General features: G+C 40.4%; 1 protein-coding gene and 1 long non-coding RNA gene across 6 annotated transcripts in view; one reads left to right on the top strand and one right to left on the bottom strand.

The window, feature by feature from the left end:
* The window catches only part of LOC116356276 (uncharacterized), a 33,865-nt gene extending 30,516 nt beyond the window's left edge, over positions 1-3,349 (bottom strand). The window contains exons 1-3 of one of the 3 annotated variants that reach the window (XR_004204765.1): positions 3,226-3,349; positions 437-553; positions 32-281 (exon numbers count right to left, since the gene is read on the bottom strand). This is a non-coding gene — a long non-coding RNA (uncharacterized LOC116356276). Of the gene's footprint in view, positions 1-31; positions 282-436; positions 554-850; positions 1,151-3,225 lie in introns of those variants that run through there. The other 2 variants (XR_004204766.1, XR_004204767.1) reach the window with 2 other exon arrangements.
* Positions 1-23,739, top strand: part of ptprja (protein tyrosine phosphatase receptor type Ja) — a 75,748-nt gene that overhangs the window by 37,496 nt on the left and 14,513 nt on the right. For all 3 annotated transcript variants that reach the window (XM_031801115.1, XM_031801114.1, XM_031801113.1), the window contains 12 exons: positions 463-711; positions 6,874-7,134; positions 7,353-7,625; positions 7,963-8,229; positions 9,273-9,536; positions 10,137-10,397; positions 10,616-10,870; positions 11,149-11,415; positions 11,562-11,828; positions 15,826-16,089; positions 16,314-16,586; positions 16,711-16,977. In XM_031801115.1, coding sequence (XP_031656975.1) covers positions 463-711; positions 6,874-7,134; positions 7,353-7,625; positions 7,963-8,229; positions 9,273-9,536; positions 10,137-10,397; positions 10,616-10,870; positions 11,149-11,415; positions 11,562-11,828; positions 15,826-16,089; positions 16,314-16,586; positions 16,711-16,977 — 3,168 coding nt within the window. The remainder of the gene's footprint in view (positions 1-462; positions 712-6,873; positions 7,135-7,352; positions 7,626-7,962; positions 8,230-9,272; positions 9,537-10,136; positions 10,398-10,615; positions 10,871-11,148; positions 11,416-11,561; positions 11,829-15,825; positions 16,090-16,313; positions 16,587-16,710; positions 16,978-23,739) is intronic.

Genomic DNA, 23,739 nt, shown 5'->3' with positions numbered 1-23,739 from the left:
AGTATAGATGAAGTGGAGGAGAGAGGTTAAATTTCAATTCAAAGGGTGAATGGGCAACACAAAATATTAAAGTGCCTTTGACCAAAGTATGGTAGTAGGTGCTAGGCGCACTGGTTTTTCCATTCTCAACAGTTTCCAGCGTGTATCAAGAATGGTCCACCACCACAAGGACTTACAGCCAACTTGACACAACTGTGGAAAGCACTGGAGTCAACATTGGCCAGCAACCTTGTGGAATGCTTGACACCTTGTCGAGTCCATGCCGATGAATTGAGGCTGTTCTGAGGGCAAAAGGGGGTGCAACTCAATATTAGGATGGTGTTTCTCATTTTTTGTACACTCAGTGTATTTTTCTTTAATAAGTAATATAAGTAATAGATAAGTAATATAATAATAATAATATAATAAGTAATAGAGCAATATGTTTTTTTCTCACCCCTTTTCCTCCATTTTGCTCTACAGAGCCCGGAGTTGTCGGCAACCTCAATGTGATTGGAACCACAACATCGTCTGTGTCTCTGAGCTGGACTCAACCAAAAGGAAACAATTCATTCTATAGAGTAGAGGGGACTGGTGTCAGTATGAATACCACAGAAACCTCCACTACCATCTCTGGGCTGACTGCTGGAGTGCAGTACAACTTCACAGTCACTACAGTGGCTGGAGATAAAACAACTGTAGGAGAAGGCAATACAACAGCCACTTTCACAAGTAAGTCCTCTTTCAAGTTTGGTGTGGTATGACCCAAAGGATTTGGATACACAGGTAAGGCGAATACGTAATTGTCGAAAATGGCTAAACAAATAATTGGTTGTTGACTAGCCTATCCATAGACGGCAACTAACGTTACCTTTTTGAATTAGACGCTATCTTCCATCCGGAGGGGTTTTGTTAAAAGCTCCGACGCTCAGTCTGAACTTAACACGCATCGCTTGCGGTGCGGGTTTGGAAACATAAGGACCTCATCTTTCAGATTAGCGATAAATAATAACATGCTCAATTACTACACACATATGTATAGGGTTCCTAGACGGCCATATTTCCTTGTTTACGGAAGACAGACTGCTGCGAACACCTTTGTGTAACGGATGGAAGGATGCCAGAAAAGTGTTGTAACAGAAAATACTGTTAGCTGCAATGGTGTTAAACCCGGTTAAAACAGTATCTATTTTGCACTTGTGAAATAATTTTGATATGAAAGTAAAGGTCTTTATGTTTCTAGAACCGTAATGCAGAATTGATTAATGTTTAGAATGAATATTTGGCTATTTTGCCTGCCAGTTTCCCTCTAAACATAAAGTCCTTGGGCCTCATTTATAGCCGGACATTTCACACTAAATGTCTGTGTGCGCCATTTCAGAAACCGTCTGCTCACTTACAAAATATAGAGATTTATAAACTTGGCACACGCCATTCATACACATATTTCCCATTATAAACCAGACCCGTTTTAAAACTGGGTGATCGAGCATTAAAACTCCGCCTGGAAAACACCCCCCATTCGCCTTTTATGGTGACAATGTCCTTTCTTTGCTGTATAATTTGAAACTTGACATTCGACAACGGCAGTTTCTTAAAGAAAGAGCAATGGCAATTTTGATCACATTTCTGGAAAGGTGTGAGCAGACTGTTTCTAACTAAACATGCATGCCGCCTACAGTGATTGCCTGTCCACACATTTTGCAAGATTGATTGTATATTCAAAACAATTTACATGCTACAGCCCACACTTCGATGCAAAATACTAAATTGTTGTTCAATAGTAGTTTATTGGGTTTCTATGTCCTGCCTATTCACCAAATTTTCAACGGAAATATGGGCGTTTGTTTCGTGTGGGGGGATACTTCCGGTTAAGCACTTTCAGCCAATAGTTCGCAGTTTGCTAGCCAACTAACTTTGTATCGCTTCTCACAACTTTCCGAACATGGATTCACGCAAAACGGGCATTTTATGTTCGGTTTAAGGGGATGCCACAATAACTAGCAGAAACGGAAGCTGTTCATGGTGCAGGAGTGTTTTGACCACCTAACTGTTTTTTGCGGAGCGAGTGCAGTTGTGAGGCACCTTTTGATTTGAGCCCACCTCTGATGATGTATCATGACGTCTGACGAGTTTACACTTGCAGGGAGGAAGGAATGATTTTTTAAATTTTTATTTTATTTTTTATTAACAACAAATCAATACATAAAGCACATGAGGGAACACAAGCATACATGGATTACATGGGGGCGGGGCTAGGGGCGGGGCTAGGGGGTACAATATCACATTACATTACAGGACCTTAAGGGACATGCATATACTTACAATTCTAACAGCTTTTTTGTTAGTAGAGCATTTAACCGTCTTAAAATACAGTTCAATTTATTTTTGTAGGGTACGAAAATGTGGTTTTCTGTTTGTAAATGTACATTTGTGTATATGAAATTTGGCCAAAAGAATAATGAAATTAATTACATAAAAATGTTTCAGCTTATTTATATCGTATGTAAAGAATCCAAACAGTACATCTTTCCACAATAGTGTAAAATCTTCATAAATGGGTTCAATTTTAAACCTACTGATGTCTTGCCACAGTTTTCTTACATGCATACAATGCCAAAAAAGATGCAACACTGTTTCTGGGTGGTCATTATAAAAGGAGCAATTTGAGTTGATGTTTTCCTTAAACTACTTCATATAGTGTTTGGCAGGATAATATTTATGAATAATTTTAAAGGAAACGTCCTTAATTTTGTTAACAAGTACGTATGTGTGTGGCAACATCCAAACTTTTTCCCAACAGATATTATCAATAAATCCATTGCAATAAGGTATAGATACAACATCCTGCTGAAACAAGGTTCGTATCGCTCTGTTGTTGAATGGACCAAAAGGAATGATTTTTAAATGGACCGCCCTTGCCCGGAAATTCGTCACTCGTTCGTCCCGCGACGATTGTGTTTTCAGTCACCGGTAGCATGTGGGTGCTTTTAATGCGCTACAGTCGATTACATATCTATTCTATTAACTATATAATTATTCACACAAGCCTACTGTATGATAGCTAGCAAATTAATTAGCTAACTAACGTTAGCCTACCTAGCTGGAACTTCTGAAGAAGGAAAATGTTTTATTTCTACAATTTCCAAAACCTAACCAAACGAAAACATCATTACTTTTACGAGACGTGTTTGTGCATTAGTAGCACAATTTCTAACTTATTTACACTTGCATGTTTTTACTTACATTTGTATGTTGACTCCATAGTGACGTAGAGTTTTTAAGTTTGGCTGACTTTTCTTAGCGGGTGTACAATCATCGCGAGGGGCTTACGTTGCAAACTTCCCTTGCTTGGCTAATCAGACCGACGACAAATATGGCCGCGGGTATTCCCCCAAGGGTATAAACCGAGGGTAAGTGGACGAGGGCGTGTCTTTTGAGTTTGAAACGCAGCCAGCAGCTTCACCATCCGAGATATGTTGTGTGAGAGGAAGGTAAACCTTGCCATACCAGCCTTCACTCAGAAAGGAGACCAGCTGTCTGACGAGGATGTCACAAGCACGAGAAGGATAGCTAATGTACCTATCTATACATGTTGAGAGAGAGTTATCAGACGACTCAAGGGTGTTCAAAATCCTCTCCCAGTCTGTTCCCATCAACCTGACGCACAAAATGGACAAAGTCCTTAAGAATATGTGCAGCACTTGTTAACATGCAAGGTGAGATCATCCATGAGGATGCTGAGTGAGAGCAGTGAGAACGTTCATGCATATGAAATGTAACTCTATATGCACTATCATTTCATCCACATGAGATACTGTGTGTATATATAGTTTCCTATTTAATCTGAATCATGATCCTACACTTTGCCTGTTCCTGATAATTACAGGCATTCAATAGGTGCTCTTATCATGCCTTCTTCAATCTATCCAGCAGGTATATCTCACTGATCATCCCCAAAGCCAACACCTCATTTGGCTGCCTTTCCTTGCAGTTCTCTGCTGCCAGTGACTGGAACGAATTGCAAAAATCGCTGAAGTTGGAGACTTTTATTTCCCTCACTATTAATGTAATTTAAATTATGCCAATGTGCGTTCATTAATTGAAAACCCTTAATCTATTTTATGAGAATTTGTAAGATTCTTGTTTGCATAAAATAGACGCAGACCAGTCTTTCAATAATAGGTAACAGAATTTATTCTCGGAGCGCGCTGCCACTTCACCACGAACAACAGAGATGCATATACAGATCATGACGTCATTTCATTTCTTTAACAGAATCTCGACTGGGACAAAGTGAGGTGAAAAGTTCATTCTAACTTACTAACACACTCACAGGTAACTTTTGACCCCTCAACATTATCAATCACCACTGAGCTGACAGTTCTAATTAACAGAAAATTTAGGAATGCACTCACTGTCTTATCTAAAAACCCCAGAGCTAAGTTTCTGTAGGTTCAACCATAGGCTAATGACCTTATCTGTTTTCACAGTCCACAACCCATTCGTTTCTTCCTAGTTGAAATGGTGTTCATTAACTTTAATTACTCCTTGTCCGTGTCTCACAATCCCTTCTTATGAACACATATTGTTAATCAGATATAATAAAACAGTATAAGTTTTACTTAGATACAGTTCCATTTAAAATGATTTGTTCAGTCATTTAATCATAATTTTACCAACACTCACCAACTTTAAACATCAACTATCTGAGCAGCTAACCAATCGCTGCAGCTGTACATAGTCCATCTGTAAATAGTCCACCCAATCTACCTACCTCATCCCCATACTGTTTTTATTGTATTTACTTTCCTGCTCTTTTGCACACCAGTATCTCTACTTGCAGATCATCATCTGCTCATTTATCACTCCAGTGTTAATCTGCTAAATTGTAATTATTCGTTCCTACGGCCTATTTATTGCCTACCTCCTCATGCCTTTTGCACACACTGTATATAGACTTTCTTTTTTCTACTGGGTCACTGGCTTGTTTATTGTTTACTCCATGTGTAACTCTGTGTTGTTGTCTGTGTCACACTGCTTTGCCTTATTTTGGCCAGGTCGCAGTTGCAAATGAGAACTTGTTCTCAACTAGCCTACCTGGTTAAATAAAGGTGTTCTCAACTAGCCTACCTGGTTAAATAAAGGTGTTCTCAACTAGTCTACCTGGTTAAATAAAGGTGTTCTCAACTAGCCTACCTGGTTAAATAAAGGTGTTCTCAACTAGCCTACCTGGTTAAATAAAGGTGTTCTCAACTAGCCTACCTGGTTAAATAAAGGTGTTCTCAACTAGCCTACCTGGTTAAATAAAGGTGTTCTCAACTAGCCTACCTGGTTAAATAAAGGTGTTCTCAACTAGCCTACCTGGTTAAATAAAGGTGTTCTCAACTAGCCTACCTGGTTAAATAAAGGTGTTCTCAACTAGCCTACCTGGTTAAATAAAGGTGTTCTCAACTAGCCTACCTGGTTAAATAAAGGTGTTCTCAACTAGCCTACCTGGTTAAATAAAGGTGTTCTCAACTAGCCTACCTGGTTAAATAAAGGTGTTCTCAACTAGCCTACCTGGTTAAATAAAGGTGTTCTCAACTAGCCTACCTGGTTAAATAAAGGTGTTCTCAACTAGCCTACCTGGTTAAATAAAGGTGTTCTCAACTAGCCTACCTGGTTAAATAAAGGTGTTCTCAACTAGCCTACCTGGTTAAATAAAGGTGTTCTCAACTAGCCTACCTGGTTAAATAAAGGTGTTCTCAACTAGCCTACCTGGTTAAATAAAGGTGTTCTCAACTAGCCTACCTGGTTAAATAAAGGTGTTCTCAACTAGCCTACCTGGTTAAATAAAGGTGTTCTCAACTAGCCTACCTGGTTAAATAAAGGTGTTCTCAACTAGCCTACCTGGTTAAATAAAGGTGTTCTCAACTAGCCTACCTGGTTAAATAAAGGTGTTCTCAACTAGCCTACCTGGTTAAATAAAGGTGTTCTCAACTAGCCTACCTGGTTAAATAAAGGTGTTCTCAACTAGCCTACCTGGTTAAATAAAGGTGTTCTCAACTAGCCTACCAGGTTAAATAAAGGTGTTCTCAACTAGCCTACCTGGTTAAATAAAGGTGTTCTCAACTAGCCTACCTGGTTAAATAAAGGTGTTCTCAACTAGCCTACCTGGTTAAATAAAGGTGTTCTCAACTAGCCTACCTGGTTAAATAAAGGTGTTCTCAACTGGCCTACCTGGTTAAATAAAGGTGTTCTCAACTAGCCTACCTGGTTAAATAAAGGTGTTCTCAACTAGCCTACCTGGTTAAATAAAGGTGTTCTCAACTAGCCTACCTGGTTAAATAAAGCTCAAATAAAACCAAAAATAAAACTTCGGGAATATGAACCCATCACGGCCAGAAACCGGAATTTATTCTGCAATGGTTCTGAAAATAAAATCGGAAAAAGATTCCTATGTCTAGTTATTTTATATTCGGAAAATTAAACGCATAGATTTTCGCTCTTCACACTAACGACAACTGGCTGAATTCTTGTTTATATGCTTTTCATCATACCCCATTTGCACAAAATACTTACTTGCCAGTTTGCAATACAATATTTCAACAACTCGCAAATGTGCGTACGCATGGTCTATAGTTTGCAGGGAGGTGAGCACATTCTCACGTGAAGCGACATTTGTATGAATGCCAACTTTTGCATGAAAACTGGTGCACGCACATTTCGGTGTATATTTTGGACGAATGCACGTTTTTGTAAATGAGGCCCCTTGGATGTTAAGGAGTAGCGGCAGGCTCGCCGACACTCCTTAAGAGTACAGTCTTGGGCTGGCTGTGACCTTTTTGTCTTTTCTATAACTGTCTATATTTCCATCATTGAAATGAAACCTTTTCGCTTGTGTCATGACAGACCCTAACCAACCTGTGAACATTGTGGCTACGGGACCAGGGACCAGTCAGCTGAATGTGACCTGGACCTTGCCTGGAGGGAGGGTGGACCAATACACTGTGAACACCTCTAATGCTGTTTTAAGCTATACGTCCAGCCAAACCACACAGACCACAATGGCCAGCTTCACTGGGCTACAGTCAGGGAGGGTCTATGAGGTCACAGTGACTGCTGTAGCTGGACACTTCAGGAACCAGTCTGCTACGGGCCAGTTAGCCACTGGTAAGTCATGGCCAGTGGTGGTTATACTGTGCATTTACTGTAGAGGTTCTGAAGACTTCGTAGTAGTTTTGTCGTTTCTGAGAGTTTGTTTGAGAGAGTGTGAGGAGGTTCTCTCTGTGTTTGTCCTGAAAGAAAAGCAAATGTGTGTGTGTGTTTTGTGTGAATGTGAATTTGGGTATGCAACTTTCCTAACGTCTCTCTTATTTCTCCATCAACAGTACCCAACCCACCTGGACCCCTCAACATCACAGAGAGGACAACCAGCTCCCTCGCTGTCCAATGGAAAACCCCTGATCTAATGACTGGTGTTCCGGGCATCTCCTATAACATTAGCTACTATTCTACTGGGACTGGAGCAAGCAGCCAGTCTACCGCTAGTCTCAGATATAACCTGCTCTCTTTGTCCTCTGGAACGTTCTACACCATCACAGTGATAACCGTGGGACCACAGGATCTGGGAAGCGCCCCTGTTAACACATCTGGATACACATGTACGTACACTTGTAACAACTACATAGTGTGCTTGGGGTGACATTTTTTGACAATGTGAAAATGTTGCAGAAGTCTTCTGAATTCTTTCTAATACTATGCACGGTTGATGCATGGTCCTGTATGGATCAGTTGGTAGAGCATGGCGCTTGCACTGCTAGCGTTGTGGGTTAGATTCCCGGAGCCACCCATACATCAAATATATGCACGCACGACTGTAAGGCGCTTTGGATAAAAGCAAAATGGCTATTATTTATATAATATATATATTTTTAAATACATCAGGTTAAATGCGGCTAGTAAGATCATCGATTTAAGGTTGATTTTGTTTTCTCCTAGTGCCAACACCAGTGGTGAGCCTCACAGCGAGCCCGTTGTCCACCTCCTCAGTGAAGCTACAGTGGACTGACCCTGTGGGTGTTAAGTCCTACTACTCCTACAGAGTCCGGTACAGCAACGCTACAGGCCCTGTCGGAGAGAAAACAGTCAATACAAGCGTCGCGGACATACCTGGTCTAGAACCTGGGACTGGCTATAACTTCACTGTTACAACAGTGGCAGCAGTGGGAAGCAACGGACTTCCAGAACTGACGTTCAGCTACACACGTAAGCTAATATTCCTAACTCCCAAAGGTAGTTTTATTTTTTTATTTTTTACAGGGACAGTGCACATTAATCAACATTTCAGTAAAAGTGCCAGCCGGCTAATTTTCTACCGCAGTCCCTGGACAGGTTATTAAAAACAATTACAATATAGACAATAGCAACATAGAACAAGCAAGACATAGCAACATAGGACAAGCAAGACATAGCATACAGACAGAGCAACATAGGACAAGCAAGACGTAGCATACAGACAGAGCAGCATAAAACAAAAAGCAGCAAGACAAAATTCATAAAAGCAACAAAGTGTTTCCACACCTCACAAGCTACAGACAACAGACAACATGGAGTGGCAACACACAGCTAGGGACCATGTTCACAAATCTGATTGACCTTTAGCCATGTCTTCAAGCATTTTGTGAAAGTGTGATATGTGGTGCAGTTATGTGTGTCTGATGGCAGTGTATTCCAGACATGGGATGCTCTCACAGAGAATGCAGATTTACTAAAGGTGCTTTTCCTTAGGGGAACTATACAGTCACCTCTCATGGCAGACCTTGTGGATCTGCTGCCATATGTCTGGGTTTTCTGTTTAACAAAAATATTGAGTGGAGGGGGAGCCAGGCCATTGAGGATCTTGAATACAAGACATGCATCGGTGTATTGCACAAGATTTTCCCAACTCAAGAGCTCATGCTTTCTAAGGATGTGACAATGATGATGGCTATTGGGCTTCCTATCAAGCACTTTGAGAGCTTGTTTGTAGACAGACTGAATAGGTTTTAATGTTGTACAGCAAGCTTGGGCCCAACTAGTCAAGCAGTATGTTAAGTGGGGGAGTATCATAGATTTGAAGTACAGTTTTGCTACCTCAGTAGTCAAACAATTTCGTATAAATCGGAAATTAGCTAGGTTGAATTTGGTTATTTGAATTACCTTTTTCACATGCTTTTTAAAACAGAGTTAAGAGGTGTATAACACCGTCTGCTAAATGATCCTGTGTTGTGGATCATATTAATACAATATCTGCCCTCTTTGCCGTTCAGAGCCCAAGGCGGTCAGTAACCTCGTGGTCAAGGATCTGAACACAACCGCTATCAAGCTTTCCTGGTCCCAACAGGACGACCACCAACCCACCTACTCCTATCTGGTGACCGTCTCCAAGAAGGGTTCTATGGTTGCGAACGTGTCAACCACGGTCGAGAGCTACACCTTCACCCATCTCCAGCCTGGGGACAGTTACACCTTCTCTGTGGTCACGGTCGTCCAGGGGGTTAAGTCTGACTCAGTAGAGACGTCTAGCTACACAAGTACGGTTCAAAAGACCGCCCACCCCCATCTCATTCTCACTCACCTACCCTTTACATAGCAAAGTTGATTTAATCTAAGACGGCTGACGATGCGTACTTCAAACCTAAACCAAATTAAACGCATTTACATAATAAACATTTACCACACTTTTAAGATCTATATATCTCTAGTCAAAATGTGAAATGTTAAAGGTCCAATGCAGCTGTTTTTTAAAATCTCAATATCAAATGATTTCTGGGTAACAATTAACTGTCAACTGGTCAAAAATGAACAAAAATTGCTTCTAAGCAAAGAGCAAGTTCTCAAGCAAGAATTTTGCTAGGACTATCTGGGAGTGGTCTGAGTAGGGAGGGGAAAACAGAGGATTGGAACTGTCTTTCTTATTGGTCTATTAACTAATTTACCACCTGGTGATGTCACCAGGCAGGCCAAAACTCCATCTCACCCAAACAGGCAGATTTTTCTGGTGGTATTTTCAAACAGCTCGTACACAATATCACAGTATTATTCCCACCTTAGTGTGGAAATATATATATATATATATATATTGGACTGCACTAGCCCTTTATTGTAATTTCTTTGTTGTTTATACCATTTAGAACCTGGGGTGGTGACAAACATCGCCACAACAGGAACAACCACCACAATGAATGTGACCTGGGATGCCCCTGTGGGACAGGTGGACTCCTACACCGTCACAATCCACAACGACAACGTGATGGAAAACAGCCACACCGTCTCCAATGACTCTCTAGAATTAGTGTTCCTAAACCTGAAACCAGGCAAAGTCTATGTTGTCAGAGTGGTCACCAACAGTGGACCGCTCACTGAGGCATCACTGAATGTTACAAATGCAACGTGTAAGTTAGTCAATGTTTCAATAAAGTCCAACTTTCCAGCTGTACTCCATTTGTTTCGTTGCTGCTGTAAAGATAATTACATATTGGTCTGAAGAGCATGTACAATTACAGAGACATGCTCATAATCTAGAATGGATTGTTCTCTAATGTCATCACATGCCTGAGTCACTCCACCTGCAATATCCTGCATAACTAAAGTCTCCCTGGTTTGTTCCCAGATCCCAACCCTCCCGGAACCCAGAAGGTGGAGGACCAGACCACTGGTTCCATCAACATCAGTTGGGCCCGGCCCCTGGACATGGACCTGGGTCAGTACCGGTTCTCTGTGTTCTACCTGGGCCAGCATAACCTGACGGAACACAACTGGATACTCATGGAGAACCTCCAGTCTGGAACACTCTACAACATCACTGTGGTAACCGTAGGGCCGTTGGACTACCAGAGCACAGCGGTGACGACAGCCAACTATACCAGTGAGTGACTACTGAACACACACCTTTACACTGCATCTACACACGCATGCACCTGCAGCACATGGGGATGTGTGAAACGTACTCCTCAGCCTAAAGTGTCCCCACTTGCGCTGCCGAATAGCTAGCTTTTTGGTGGCGCCAACTGGCAAGACGCTTCAGGAGGGCGGTCACATGTGAATCAGGAGGAAGCGGAACTCGCTAAGCGAGCAGCGTGATGTCCGTTACACAAACTCGCATGTTCGCACACACAAATGATCTTTGTGGTTTGTTTGTTCCAGGGCCCCGCTCTGTGAGTGGGCTGACAGAGGCAGGAATCACCCCTACCGATGTGACTCTAGTCTGGGATCAGCCGGAGAACAAAGCTGGCTACTCCTTCAAGGTGGAGGTAACCTACCCCAACGGGTCCCTTTTAATCGCCGTCACTGTCAACAACACCAAAAAAATTGTCACCGGACTACAGTCGGGGAGCAACTACACCTTTACCGTGACAACGCTCACAAAGGACGGCACCATGGCAACCCCTGTGAAAGTGTCCTATTACACAAGTATGTTCCCATCGGCAATAACAATTCTCATTTTCATTTTAAGAGTTATTTATCTTTCTAATTTGGTGTTAATAAGAGTACATATTTGGGATAATATTCCCCCTCTTTTTATGACTCAAGTCAAACCTAAGACCCTTTGTTTCCAGGACCATATCCCATTAGTGGGTTGTTGGCGCCTACAGTAAACACAACTGGTGTACGTCTGACCTGGACCAAGCCACCTCAGTACCAGAGTGGTTACACATACCGCATCCAGACCGAGGGGTGCGTGTCTACTCCCACAAACCACACAGTGACAGGAGAGGAGGCTGTCATTCCAGAGCTCACACCAGGAACCAATTGCACCTTCCGTGTTTCCGTCAAGGCACAGGGCGGTATAGAGGGAGGCACCGTCTCAATCTTTCAGTACACAGGTGAGACCTGCTTTCTCTTCACCTACAGTCAGGTCAAAAATAATAATAATAATAATAATAATAATAATAATAAAAGCGAAAAAGTATTAAATAAATAATAATGCTGAGCTATATTGTATGTTCAAAGAGATGCGAGGGAAATTGAAATTATATTATTATATTATATTCTAATAAATCAAATCAAACTACATTAAATCTGCATGGCGTCCTGTTTCACTGGGGTATAAAAATGACGTAATACGCATGTAAAATCCCTTTGTCATCCATCACCATGGGGAAAGGCAACCGGCTCACAAATGAAAAGGACAAATGGTTGTTGACCTTCATAAATCAGGCAATGGGTACAAGAAAATCGCAAAAATAAAAAATATATGTACCACTTACCACTATTAGGGCAACAATTAATTAGTTTAAGGCAAAGAAAAATCCAAGTTGGAGAATTACAGAACTTGGTAACATCTTTGGGTCACCAGGTCTCCAAATCTACAATTAGACACCACCTCCATTACAAAAGGCTATTTGGAGGGGTTGCCAGACAAAAGAGCAACCAACAAATGTAAACAGCATTGGCACTTGGGTTGGAACCGGTGCTATGGTCAGAGGAGATGAAAAAAAGAGCTCTTTGGCCATGCAAACCACTTGGGTTGGAACCGGTGCTATGGTCAGAGGAGATGAAAAAAAGAGCTCTTTGGCCATGCAAACCACTTGGGTTGGAACCGGTGCTATGGTCAGAGGAGATGAAAAAAAGAGCTCTTTGGCCATGCAAACCACTTGGGTTGGAACCGGTGCTATGGTCAGAGGAGATGAAAAAAAGAGCTCTTTGGCCATGCAAACCACTTGGGTTGGAACCGGTGCTATGGTCAGAGGAGATGAAAAAAAGAGCTCTTTGGCCATGCAAACCAGTGGTGGGTTTGTCCTCGAAAGGAGGGTGTGTATATACAGAAAATAACCTCATACCTACTGTAAAATATGGTGGTGTATCTTTGATGTTATTGGCAGGTTTTGCTTCCACTGGTCCTGGGGCCCTTGTTAATGTCAACGGCATCACGTACTAAATATCTGGTTGCCTTTGCCAGAAGACTGAAACTTGGCCGTAAGTGGATATTTCAGCAAGACAATAACCCCAAGCCCACATCAAAATCCACAAAGAAATGGTTAATTGACAACAAAATTAACATTTTGCAGTTTCCAGACTTGAACCCCATTGAAAACCTGTGGTTTGAATTGAACCGAAGAATATCAAGGATCTGTAAAGATTCTGTATGGAGGAACGGTCTAAGATTCCTCCCAGTGTGTTCTCCAATCTCATTAAACATATTAGAAATGTGCTGTTATCCTCACAAGGGGAGGGTGCCAGACTATTGAAAACAAGGGTGCCAATAATTTCAACAACTATCTTAGAAATATTTTTTATTACTTTAAAAAAAAGTAGCCCCTCCACAAAAACATTACTGTGACAACAGTGCCCCTTCAGCCATTGCCGGAGCCCCCTGTGCCCGTAAGTAGTTGTTGGTAGCGGAGTCGAGAGAACAAAAAGGGTTGGACACGACCATGCTATTATCTGGTTCGTATGAACCCCGAAATGAGCTGTCTGTCTCCAGCTAAACGCTTTTCATTCCTGGGAAAAGGGTTGGACACGACCATGCTATTATCTGGAATTAGATTCAATATACGAATCGCCCATGTCTGTTGCCACAGAAGGGGCCCGTTCTTCAGAGCAGCCTGTCCCATTCCCAGCTAGGTTACAAGGTGCTTTTCTGCCCGTACCTATGGCTGGTCGGTAGAGTAATGGCGCTCATGCGCGGTGTCGCCCTGGATCAATCGAACAGTGACGTCGGGGGTACAATTTGTCGTGCATCCCCCACGCTTCTGCTCCATCCTCACGTCAACTGTTTCCCAGGCCTCAGCGGCCGGTTTGAGGGAGGAAAGGGGTGTCCTCAGTAAGCACCTCAGATTCGACAAATTCTGAATTCTTACGAGCCGCCGGCTATTAGAGCCGATTGGCTGGTGGCAGCAGAGTCTAGGGAACAAGCAGTGTTACACATATCCATGCTACTGTCCCCTATTCTAGGCTTCATAAGAAACCAGACAAAAACAGCTGTCTCACTCCATCTCAGCTCATTCCGTTTATAGGTCTTTAAGTGGGGACAGCTAGTTAAGGTGTTCGGGCTCCAGCTCTGCTGAGCCAAATTTCGGCTGTGTCACACAGTGCATTTTTGCCAGTGCCTATGCTTACTGGAGACAATGGCTTCTGGGATGGAAGTCATTCTCCTGGGGCTATTGTCGATGCGGCCCTTCCAGCGCTGACTGCTAGCCAATCGCCTGGACGCATCTTGCGGCTTAAGCCGGTCGCTTCGGGCGCCCCTGTCAGGCCTATTGGCCCTGGCCCAGTGGTGGGACCCTCTGCTATTGTTAGGGGGCTCCCATGGGCTGAGTTGTATCCCGCAAAAGCTGTATGAAGGCAACTCGATTCGGAGGGTATGGACAGTGGTGCGGAACGCACTGCATATCCGTTCCCTGGAGCTCCTAACGGTGTATCTGGTGCTCAGGCGCTCTCCCCTGCTTTTGTCGAGCACATGCTGTCGTATCGAGCGATACATAACCCCGGTTGAATCAACTCTGGTGCAGATCTTTTGTCCAGGTGGGGCCCTCTCTCTCAGGAGTGGAGGCTACACCCAGGAGTGGAGGCTATACCTCTGGGCTTGGCCCCAGAGAGGTCCAATCTCATTTCACCCCTGGCGACTCAAAGGTGACGTTACGTCTGAATGCGGCCTTTGCCCCGAGAGTCATGGTTATGTCCTTAGCTTTCGAGGTATTTCCCTTTCCGCCTCCTGCTTTGGCTTTTGAAGAGCAACAGATGCCCTCTTTCCCGTATGAGTTTTACACACGTACCTTGGGCGGACCCAGGATTTCCGGTGACCAATTGTTGTTGTCTGTTTTGCTAATCCAGCTCGCGGCAGGGCAGTTTCTAAACAGCATCTCTCTCACTCAATTGTGGATGCTATCTCCCTGGCCTATAGGTGCAAGGGTTACCTAGCGGTGCACGCGCCCACTCCACCACTCGTCTGGCACTGTCTTGGGTGTTATTTAAAGGGTTGACTGTAGTGGATATTTGTGCTGTGGCTAGTTGGGCATCTCCACACACTTTTGTGAGGTTTTATCGCTTGGATGTCTACAGTGTGCTTACAGCTGGGACAAGAGAGGGTCATTAGGCAGTGCGCAATGTGCGCAATACCCAGACTACCGCACCTTGCGGGGTGGCATCCATTGGAGGCGGCTTGGGGCGGGATTTTAGTTCTCCGTAGTTATGTTGTACCGTTTTCACTATAACTACTGTTCCCTAAAAGAGGGAAACGGTTCTCGGCTAGGTAAAGAGAGGTACTGAATTGAAGGAATGAATCCGGGCCTCAGGGTTATCACCTGTGGAAGGTGGGGCCTCCAGCAAGGCGCAGATTTCATTGGCCTTGTAAGACTCCCCATAGTTGTGTTGTATCTCGTTTCCCTCTTTCAGGGAGCAGTAGTTACAGTAATAATGTTAAGTTTTTCTAGAATTGATATCCCTTTGTATCTTCCCTAGTTCTCCCCTCCCCTTCTCCTTTCTAACCTCACCCCCATCTCTGTTCCTCTACCAGAGCCTGAGTCTGTCCAGCCATCCATCTCCTCCTCCTTTCTAACCTCACCCCCATCTCTGTTCCTCTCTACCAGAGCCTGAGTCTGTCCAGCCATCCATCTCCTCCTCCTTTCTAACCTCACCCCCATCTCTGTTCCTCTCTACCAGAGCCTGAGTCTGTCCAGCCATCCATCTCCTCCTCCTTTCTAACCTCACCCCCATCTCTGTTCCTCTCTACCAGAGCCTGAGTCTGTCCAGCCATCCATCTCCTCCTCCTTTCTAACCTCACCCCCATCTCTGTTCCTCTCTACCAGAGCCTGAGTCTGTCCAGCCATCCATCTCCTCCTCCTTTCTAACCTCACCCCCATCTCTGTTCCTCTCTACCAGAGCCTGAGTCTGTCCAGCCATCCATCTCCAACAACGGTAGCACCAATACCATGGTGGTGAGCTGGGCGGCACCCCCAGGGAATGTGGGGCAGTATGTGGTCCATCTGAACAGCACTGACCAAGTCTTTACCCCCGTATGGCTGAACTCCAACCAGCAGACACACACCTTCATTTACCTGTCTGCTGGGAGAGAGTACACAGCCGTGGTGACCACTATCAGTGGGCCCTTCAATGAAACATCAGGACCTGTAACTACAGCAACTCGTGAGTATAAGGGAGGAGCCGGGGGGGGGGGGGGAGTTCTTACAGTAGCATGCCTCCTCTGTCTGTCTGAGTTCATTCATTTGTTGTAACTGTTTAGTCTAAGAGAAATAATTTAATTTCGCACCAGTCCAGAGTTAGCTTTCAAGATACTTTGTGCAAGGGCATTCAATTCACGGATGTTTTCTTACAACTCAATATAAATTGCTGTCAATTGTCTCTCTCAGAACCCAACCCGCCTGGGCCCATCGGGATCTTGGAGAAGACGACTAGTTCCATCACTGTGGAGTGGGGCGAAGCTCCTCTGATGGCCAACACCTCCTTCAGTTACCTGGTGAAGTACCTGTCAACGCAGCTAGACAGCAAGACGGTCACGACTACAAACACAAGTCAAACACTGCCCAGCCTGTCCTCTGGAACACCCTACAATGTGTCTGTGGTTTCAGTGGGAGTTCTAGGCTTCCACAGTGAGGAGGTCTGGAGCAGTTCGGTCACAACCAGTGAGTGTCAACACGCACCCGTACAAACACAACCCCCCCCCCCCCCCGAGACGTTTGCTTTCTGTTTTCATAATTATCGTTCTGCTAACCTCCTCTATGTCGTCTTTGATTGTATTCCCCCAAGGACCAGAGAGTGTCCAGTCACTGCGTGCAGTGACAGCCGAGGTGAACCTAACATTGACCTGGTCAACGCCTGTAGGTCACAAGCCAGGCTACAGCTACAGAGTGACCTGGACCAACTCCACTGGGTTAATCATCAGTAATAGAACCACGGTCGTGGAAAACCTGCCCGTCAATGGATTGGTCCCCGGTAGTCCGTATAACTTCACCGTAACGACACGGACAGATGACGGCACAGAGGGAGCTCCAGTCTCAACCTCCAGCTGCACCAGTAAGATCATAGCACGTGTTCACCTGTAGACTGCCATACTGTACAACCAGTGTGAGACGCGTTAAGAATGCATATAGGGATTTATAAAGGATGTATCATCACCGTTACTAGAATCTACAGTCTATTTCATATAGGGATTTATAAAGGATGTACTACCGTTACTAGAATCTACAGTCTATTTCATATAGGGATTTATAAAGGATGTACTACCGTTACTAGAATCTACAGTCTATTTCATATAGGGATTTATAAAGGATGTACTACCGTTACTAGAATCTACAGTCTATTTCATATAGGGATTTATAAAGGATGTACTACCGTTACTAGAATCTACAGTCTATTTCATATAGGGATTTATAAAGGATGTACTACCGTTACTAGAATCTACAGTCTATTTCATATAGGGATTTATAAAGGATGTACTACCGTTACTAGAATCTACAGTCTATTTCATATAGGGATTTATAAAGGATGTACTACCGTTACTAGAATCTACAGTCTATTTCATATAGGGATTTATAAAGGATGTACTACCGTTACTAGAATCTACAGTCTATTTCATATAGGGATTTATAAAGGATGTACTACCGTTACTAGAATCTACAGTCTATTTCATATAGGGATTTATAAAGGATGTACTACCGTTACTAGAATCTACAGTCTATTTCATATAGGGATTTATAAAGGATGTACTACCGTTACTAGAATCTACAGTCTATTTCATATAGGGATTTATAAAGGATGTACTACCATTACTAGAATCTACAGTCTATTTCATATAGGGATTTATAAAGGATGTACTACCGTTACTAGAATCTACAGTCTATTTCATATAGGGATTTATAAAGGATGTACTACCGTTACTAGAATCTACAGTCTATTTCATATAGGGATTTATAAAGGATGTACTACCGTTACTAGAATCTACAGTCTATTTCATATAGGGATTTATAAAGGATGTACTACCGTTACTAGAATCTACAGTCTATTTCATATAGGGATTTATAAAGGATGTACTACCGTTACTAGAATCTACAGTCTATTTCATATAGGGATTTATAAAGGATGTACTACCGTTACTAGAATCTACAGTCTATTTCATATAGGGATTTATAAAGGATGTACTACCGTTACTAGAATCTACAGTCTATTTCATATAGGGATTTATAAAGGATGTATCATCACCGTTACTAGAATCTACAGTCTATTTCATATAGGGATTTATAAAGGATGTACTACCGTTACTAGAATCTACAGTCTATTTCATATAGGGATTTATAAAGGATGTACTACCGTTACTAGAATCTACAGTCTATTTCATATAGGGATTTATAAAGGATGTACATCACCGTTACTAGAATCTACAGTCTATTTCATATAGGGATTTATAAAGGATGTACTACCGTTACTAGAATCTACAGTCTATTTCATATAGGGATTTATAAAGGATGTACTACCGTTACTAGAATCTACAGTCTATTTCATATAGGGATTTATAAAGGATGTACTACCGTTACTAGAATCTACAGTCTATTTCATATAGGGATTTATAAAGGATGTACTACCGTTACTAGAATCTACAGTCTATTTCATATAGGGATTTATAAAGGATGTACTACCGTTACTAGAATCTACAGTCTATTTCATATAGGGATTTATAAAGGATGTACTACCGTTACTAGAATCTACAGTCTATTTCATATAGGGATTTATAAAGGATGTACTACCGTTACTAGAATCTACAGTCTATTTCATATAGGGATTTATAAAGGATGTACTACCGTTACTAGAATCTACAGTCTATTTCATATAGGGATTTATAAAGGATGTACTACCGTTACTAGAATCTACAGTCTATTTCATATAGGGATTTATAAAGGATGTACTACCGTTACTAGAATCTACAGTCTATTTCATATAGGGATTTATAAAGGATGTATCATCACCGTTACTAGAATCTACAGTCTATTTCATATAGGGATTTATAAAGGATGTATCATCACCGTTACTAGAATCTACAGTCTATTTCATATAGGGATTTATAAAGGATGTACTAACCGTTACTAGAATCTACAGTCTATTTCATATAGGGATTTATAAAGGATGTACTACCGTTACTAGAATCTACAGTCTATTTCATATAGGGATTTATAAAGGATGTACTACCGTTACTAGAATCTACAGTCTATTTCATATAGGGATTTATAAAGGATGTACTACCGTTACTAGAATCTACAGTCTATTTCATATAGGGATTTATAAAGGATGTACTACCGTTACTAGAATCTACAGTCTATTTCATATAGGGATTTATAAAGGATGTACTACCGTTACTAGAATCTACAGTCTATTTCATATAGGGATTTATAAAGGATGTACTACCGTTACTAGAATCTACAGTCTATTTCATATAGGGATTTATAAAGGATGTACTACCGTTACTAGAATCTACAGTCTATTTCATATAGGGATTTATAAAGGATGTACTACCGTTACTAGAATCTACAGTCTATTTCATATAGGGATTTATAAAGGATGTACTACCGTTACTAGAATCTACAGTCTATTTCATATAGGGATTTATAAAGGATGTACTACCGTTACTAGAATCTACAGTCTATTTCATATAGGGATTTATAAAGGATGTACTACCGTTACTAGAATCTACAGTCTATTTCATATAGGGATTTATAAAGGATGTACTACCGTTACTAGAATCTACAGTCTATTTCATATAGGGATTTATAAAGGATGTACTACCGTTACTAGAATCTACAGTCTATTTCATATAGGGATTTATAAAGGATGTACTACCGTTACTAGAATCTACAGTCTATTTCATATAGGGATTTATAAAGGATGTATCATCACCGTTACTAGAATCTACAGTCTATTTCATATAGGGATTTATAAAGGATGTACTACCGTTACTAGAATCTACAGTCTATTTCATATAGGGATTTATAAAGGATGTACTACCGTTACTAGAATCTACAGTCTATTTCATATAGGGATTTATAAAGGATGTACTACCGTTACTAGAATCTACAGTCTATTTCATATAGGGATTTATAAAGGATGTACTACCGTTACTAGAATCTACAGTCTATTTCATATAGGGATTTATAAAGGATGTACTACCGTTACTAGAATCTACAGTCTATTTCATATAGGGATTTATAAAGGATGTACTACCGTTACTAGAATCTACAGTCTATTTCATATAGGGATTTATAAAGGATGTACTACCGTTACTAGAATCTACAGTCTATTTCATATAGGGATTTATAAAGGATGTACTACCGTTACTAGAATCTACAGTCTATTTCATATAGGGATTTATAAAGGATGTACTACCGTTACTAGAATCTACAGTCTATTTCATATAGGGATTTATAAAGGATGTACTACCGTTACTAGAATCTACAGTCTATTTCATATAGGGATTTATAAAGGATGTACTACCGTTACTAGAATCTACAGTCTATTTCATATAGGGATTTATAAAGGATGTACTACCGTTACTAGAATCTACAGTCTATTTCATATAGGGATTTATAAAGGATGTACTACCGTTACTAGAATCTACAGTCTATTTCATATAGGGATTTATAAAGGATGTACTACCGTTACTAGAATCTACAGTCTATTTCATATAGGGATTTATAAAGGATGTACTACCGTTACTAGAATCTACAGTCTATTTCATATAGGGATTTATAAAGGATGTACTACCGTTACTAGAATCTACAGTCTATTTCATATAGGGATTTATAAAGGATGTACTACCGTTACTAGAATCTACAGTCTATTTCATATAGGGATTTATAAAGGATGTACTACCGTTACTAGAATCTACAGTCTATTTCATATAGGGATTTATAAAGGATGTACTACCGTTACTAGAATCTACAGTCTATTTCATATAGGGATTTATAAAGGATGTACTACCGTTACTAGAATCTACAGTCTATTTCATATAGGGATTTATAAAGGATGTACTACCGTTACTAGAATCTACAGTCTATTTCATATAGGGATTTATAAAGGATGTACTACCGTTACTAGAATCTACAGTCTATTTCATATAGGGATTTATAAAGGATGTACTACCGTTACTAGAATCTACAGTCTATTTCATATAGGGATTTATAAAGGATGTACTACCGTTACTAGAATCTACAGTCTATTTCATATAGGGATTTATAAAGGATGTACTACCGTTACTAGAATCTACAGTCTATTTCATATAGGGATTTATAAAGGATGTACTACCGTTACTAGAATCTACAGTCTATTTCATATAGGGATTTATAAAGGATGTACTACCGTTACTAGAATCTACAGTCTATTTCATATAGGGATTTATAAAGGATGTACTACCGTTACTAGAATCTACAGTCTATTTCATATAGGGATTTATAAAGGATGTACTACCGTTACTAGAATCTACAGTCTATTTCATATAGGGATTTATAAAGGATGTACTACCGTTACTAGAATCTACAGTCTATTTCATATAGGGATTTATAAAGGATGTACTACCGTTACTAGAATCTACAGTCTATTTCATATAGGGATTTATAAAGGATGTACTACCGTTACTAGAATCTACAGTCTATTTCATATAGGGATTTATAAAGGATGTACTACCGTTACTAGAATCTACAGTCTATTTCATATAGGGATTTATAAAGGATGTACTACCGTTACTAGAATCTACAGTCTATTTCATATAGGGATTTATAAAGGATGTACTACCGTTACTAGAATCTACAGTCTATTTCATATAGGGATTTATAAAGGATGTACTACCGTTACTAGAATCTACAGTCTATTTCATATAGGGATTTATAAAGGATGTACTACCGTTACTAGAATCTACAGTCTATTTCATATAGGGATTTATAAAGGATGTACTACCGTTACTAGAATCTACAGTCTATTTCATATAGGGATTTATAAAGGATGTACTACCGTTACTAGAATCTACAGTCTATTTCATATAGGGATTTATAAAGGATGTACTACCGTTACTAGAATCTACAGTCTATTTCATATAGGGATTTATAAAGGATGTACTACCGTTACTAGAATCTACAGTCTATTTCATATAGGGATTTATAAAGGATGTACTACCGTTACTAGAATCTACAGTCTATTTCATATAGGGATTTATAAAGGATGTACTACCGTTACTAGAATCTACAGTCTATTTCATATAGGGATTTATAAAGGATGTACTACCGTTACTAGAATCTACAGTCTATTTCATATAGGGATTTATAAAGGATGTACTACCGTTACTAGAATCTACAGTCTATTTCATATAGGGATTTATAAAGGATGTACTACCGTTACTAGAATCTACAGTCTATTTCATATAGGGATTTATAAAGGATGTACTACCGTTACTAGAATCTACAGTCTATTTCATATAGGGATTTATAAAGGATGTACTACCGTTACTAGAATCTACAGTCTATTTCATATAGGGATTTATAAAGGATGTACTACCGTTACTAGAATCTACAGTCTATTTCATATAGGGATTTATAAAGGATGTACTACCGTTACTAGAATCTACAGTCTATTTCATATAGGGATTTATAAAGGATGTACTACCGTTACTAGAATCTACAGTCTATTTCATATAGGGATTTATAAAGGATGTACTACCGTTACTAGAATCTACAGTCTATTTCATATAGGGATTTATAAAGGATGTACTACCGTTACTAGAATCTACAGTCTATTTCATATAGGGATTTATAAAGGATGTACTACCGTTACTAGAATCTACAGTCTATTTCATATAGGGATTTATAAAGGATGTACTACCGTTACTAGAATCTACAGTCTATTTCATATAGGGATTTATAAAGGATGTACTACCGTTACTAGAATCTACAGTCTATTTCATATAGGGATTTATAAAGGATGTACTACCGTTACTAGAATCTACAGTCTATTTCATATAGGGATTTATAAAGGATGTACTACCGTTACTAGAATCTACAGTCTATTTCATATAGGGATTTATAAAGGATGTACTACCGTTACTAGAATCTACAGTCTATTTCATATAGGGATTTATAAAGGATGTACTACCGTTACTAGAATCTACAGTCTATTTCATATAGGGATTTATAAAGGATGTACTACCGTTACTAGAATCTACAGTCTATTTCATATAGGGATTTATAAAGGATGTACTACCGTTACTAGAATCTACAGTCTATTTCATATAGGGATTTATAAAGGATGTACTACCGTTACTAGAATCTACAGTCTATTTCATATAGGGATTTATAAAGGATGTACTACCGTTACTAGAATCTACAGTCTATTTCATATAGGGATTTATAAAGGATGTACTACCGTTACTAGAATCTACAGTCTATTTCATATAGGGATTTATAAAGGATGTACTACCGTTACTAGAATCTACAGTCTATTTCATATAGGGATTTATAAAGGATGTACTACCGTTACTAGAATCTACAGTCTATTTCATATAGGGATTTATAAAGGATGTACTACCGTTACTAGAATCTACAGTCTATTTCATATAGGGATTTATAAAGGATGTACTACCGTTACTAGAATCTACAGTCTATTTCATATAGGGATTTATAAAGGATGTACTACCGTTACTAGAATCTACAGTCTATTTCATATAGGGATTTATAAAGGATGTACTACCGTTACTAGAATCTACAGTCTATTTCATATAGGGATTTATAAAGGATGTACTACCGT

Source organism: Oncorhynchus kisutch, linkage group LG22 (assembly GCF_002021735.2).
Source record: "Oncorhynchus kisutch isolate 150728-3 linkage group LG22, Okis_V2, whole genome shotgun sequence".
NCBI lineage: Eukaryota > Metazoa > Chordata > Actinopteri > Salmoniformes > Salmonidae > Oncorhynchus > Oncorhynchus kisutch.
The sequence above is the reverse complement of the archived record's forward strand: the minus strand, read 5'-3'. Positions and strand labels throughout refer to the sequence as shown.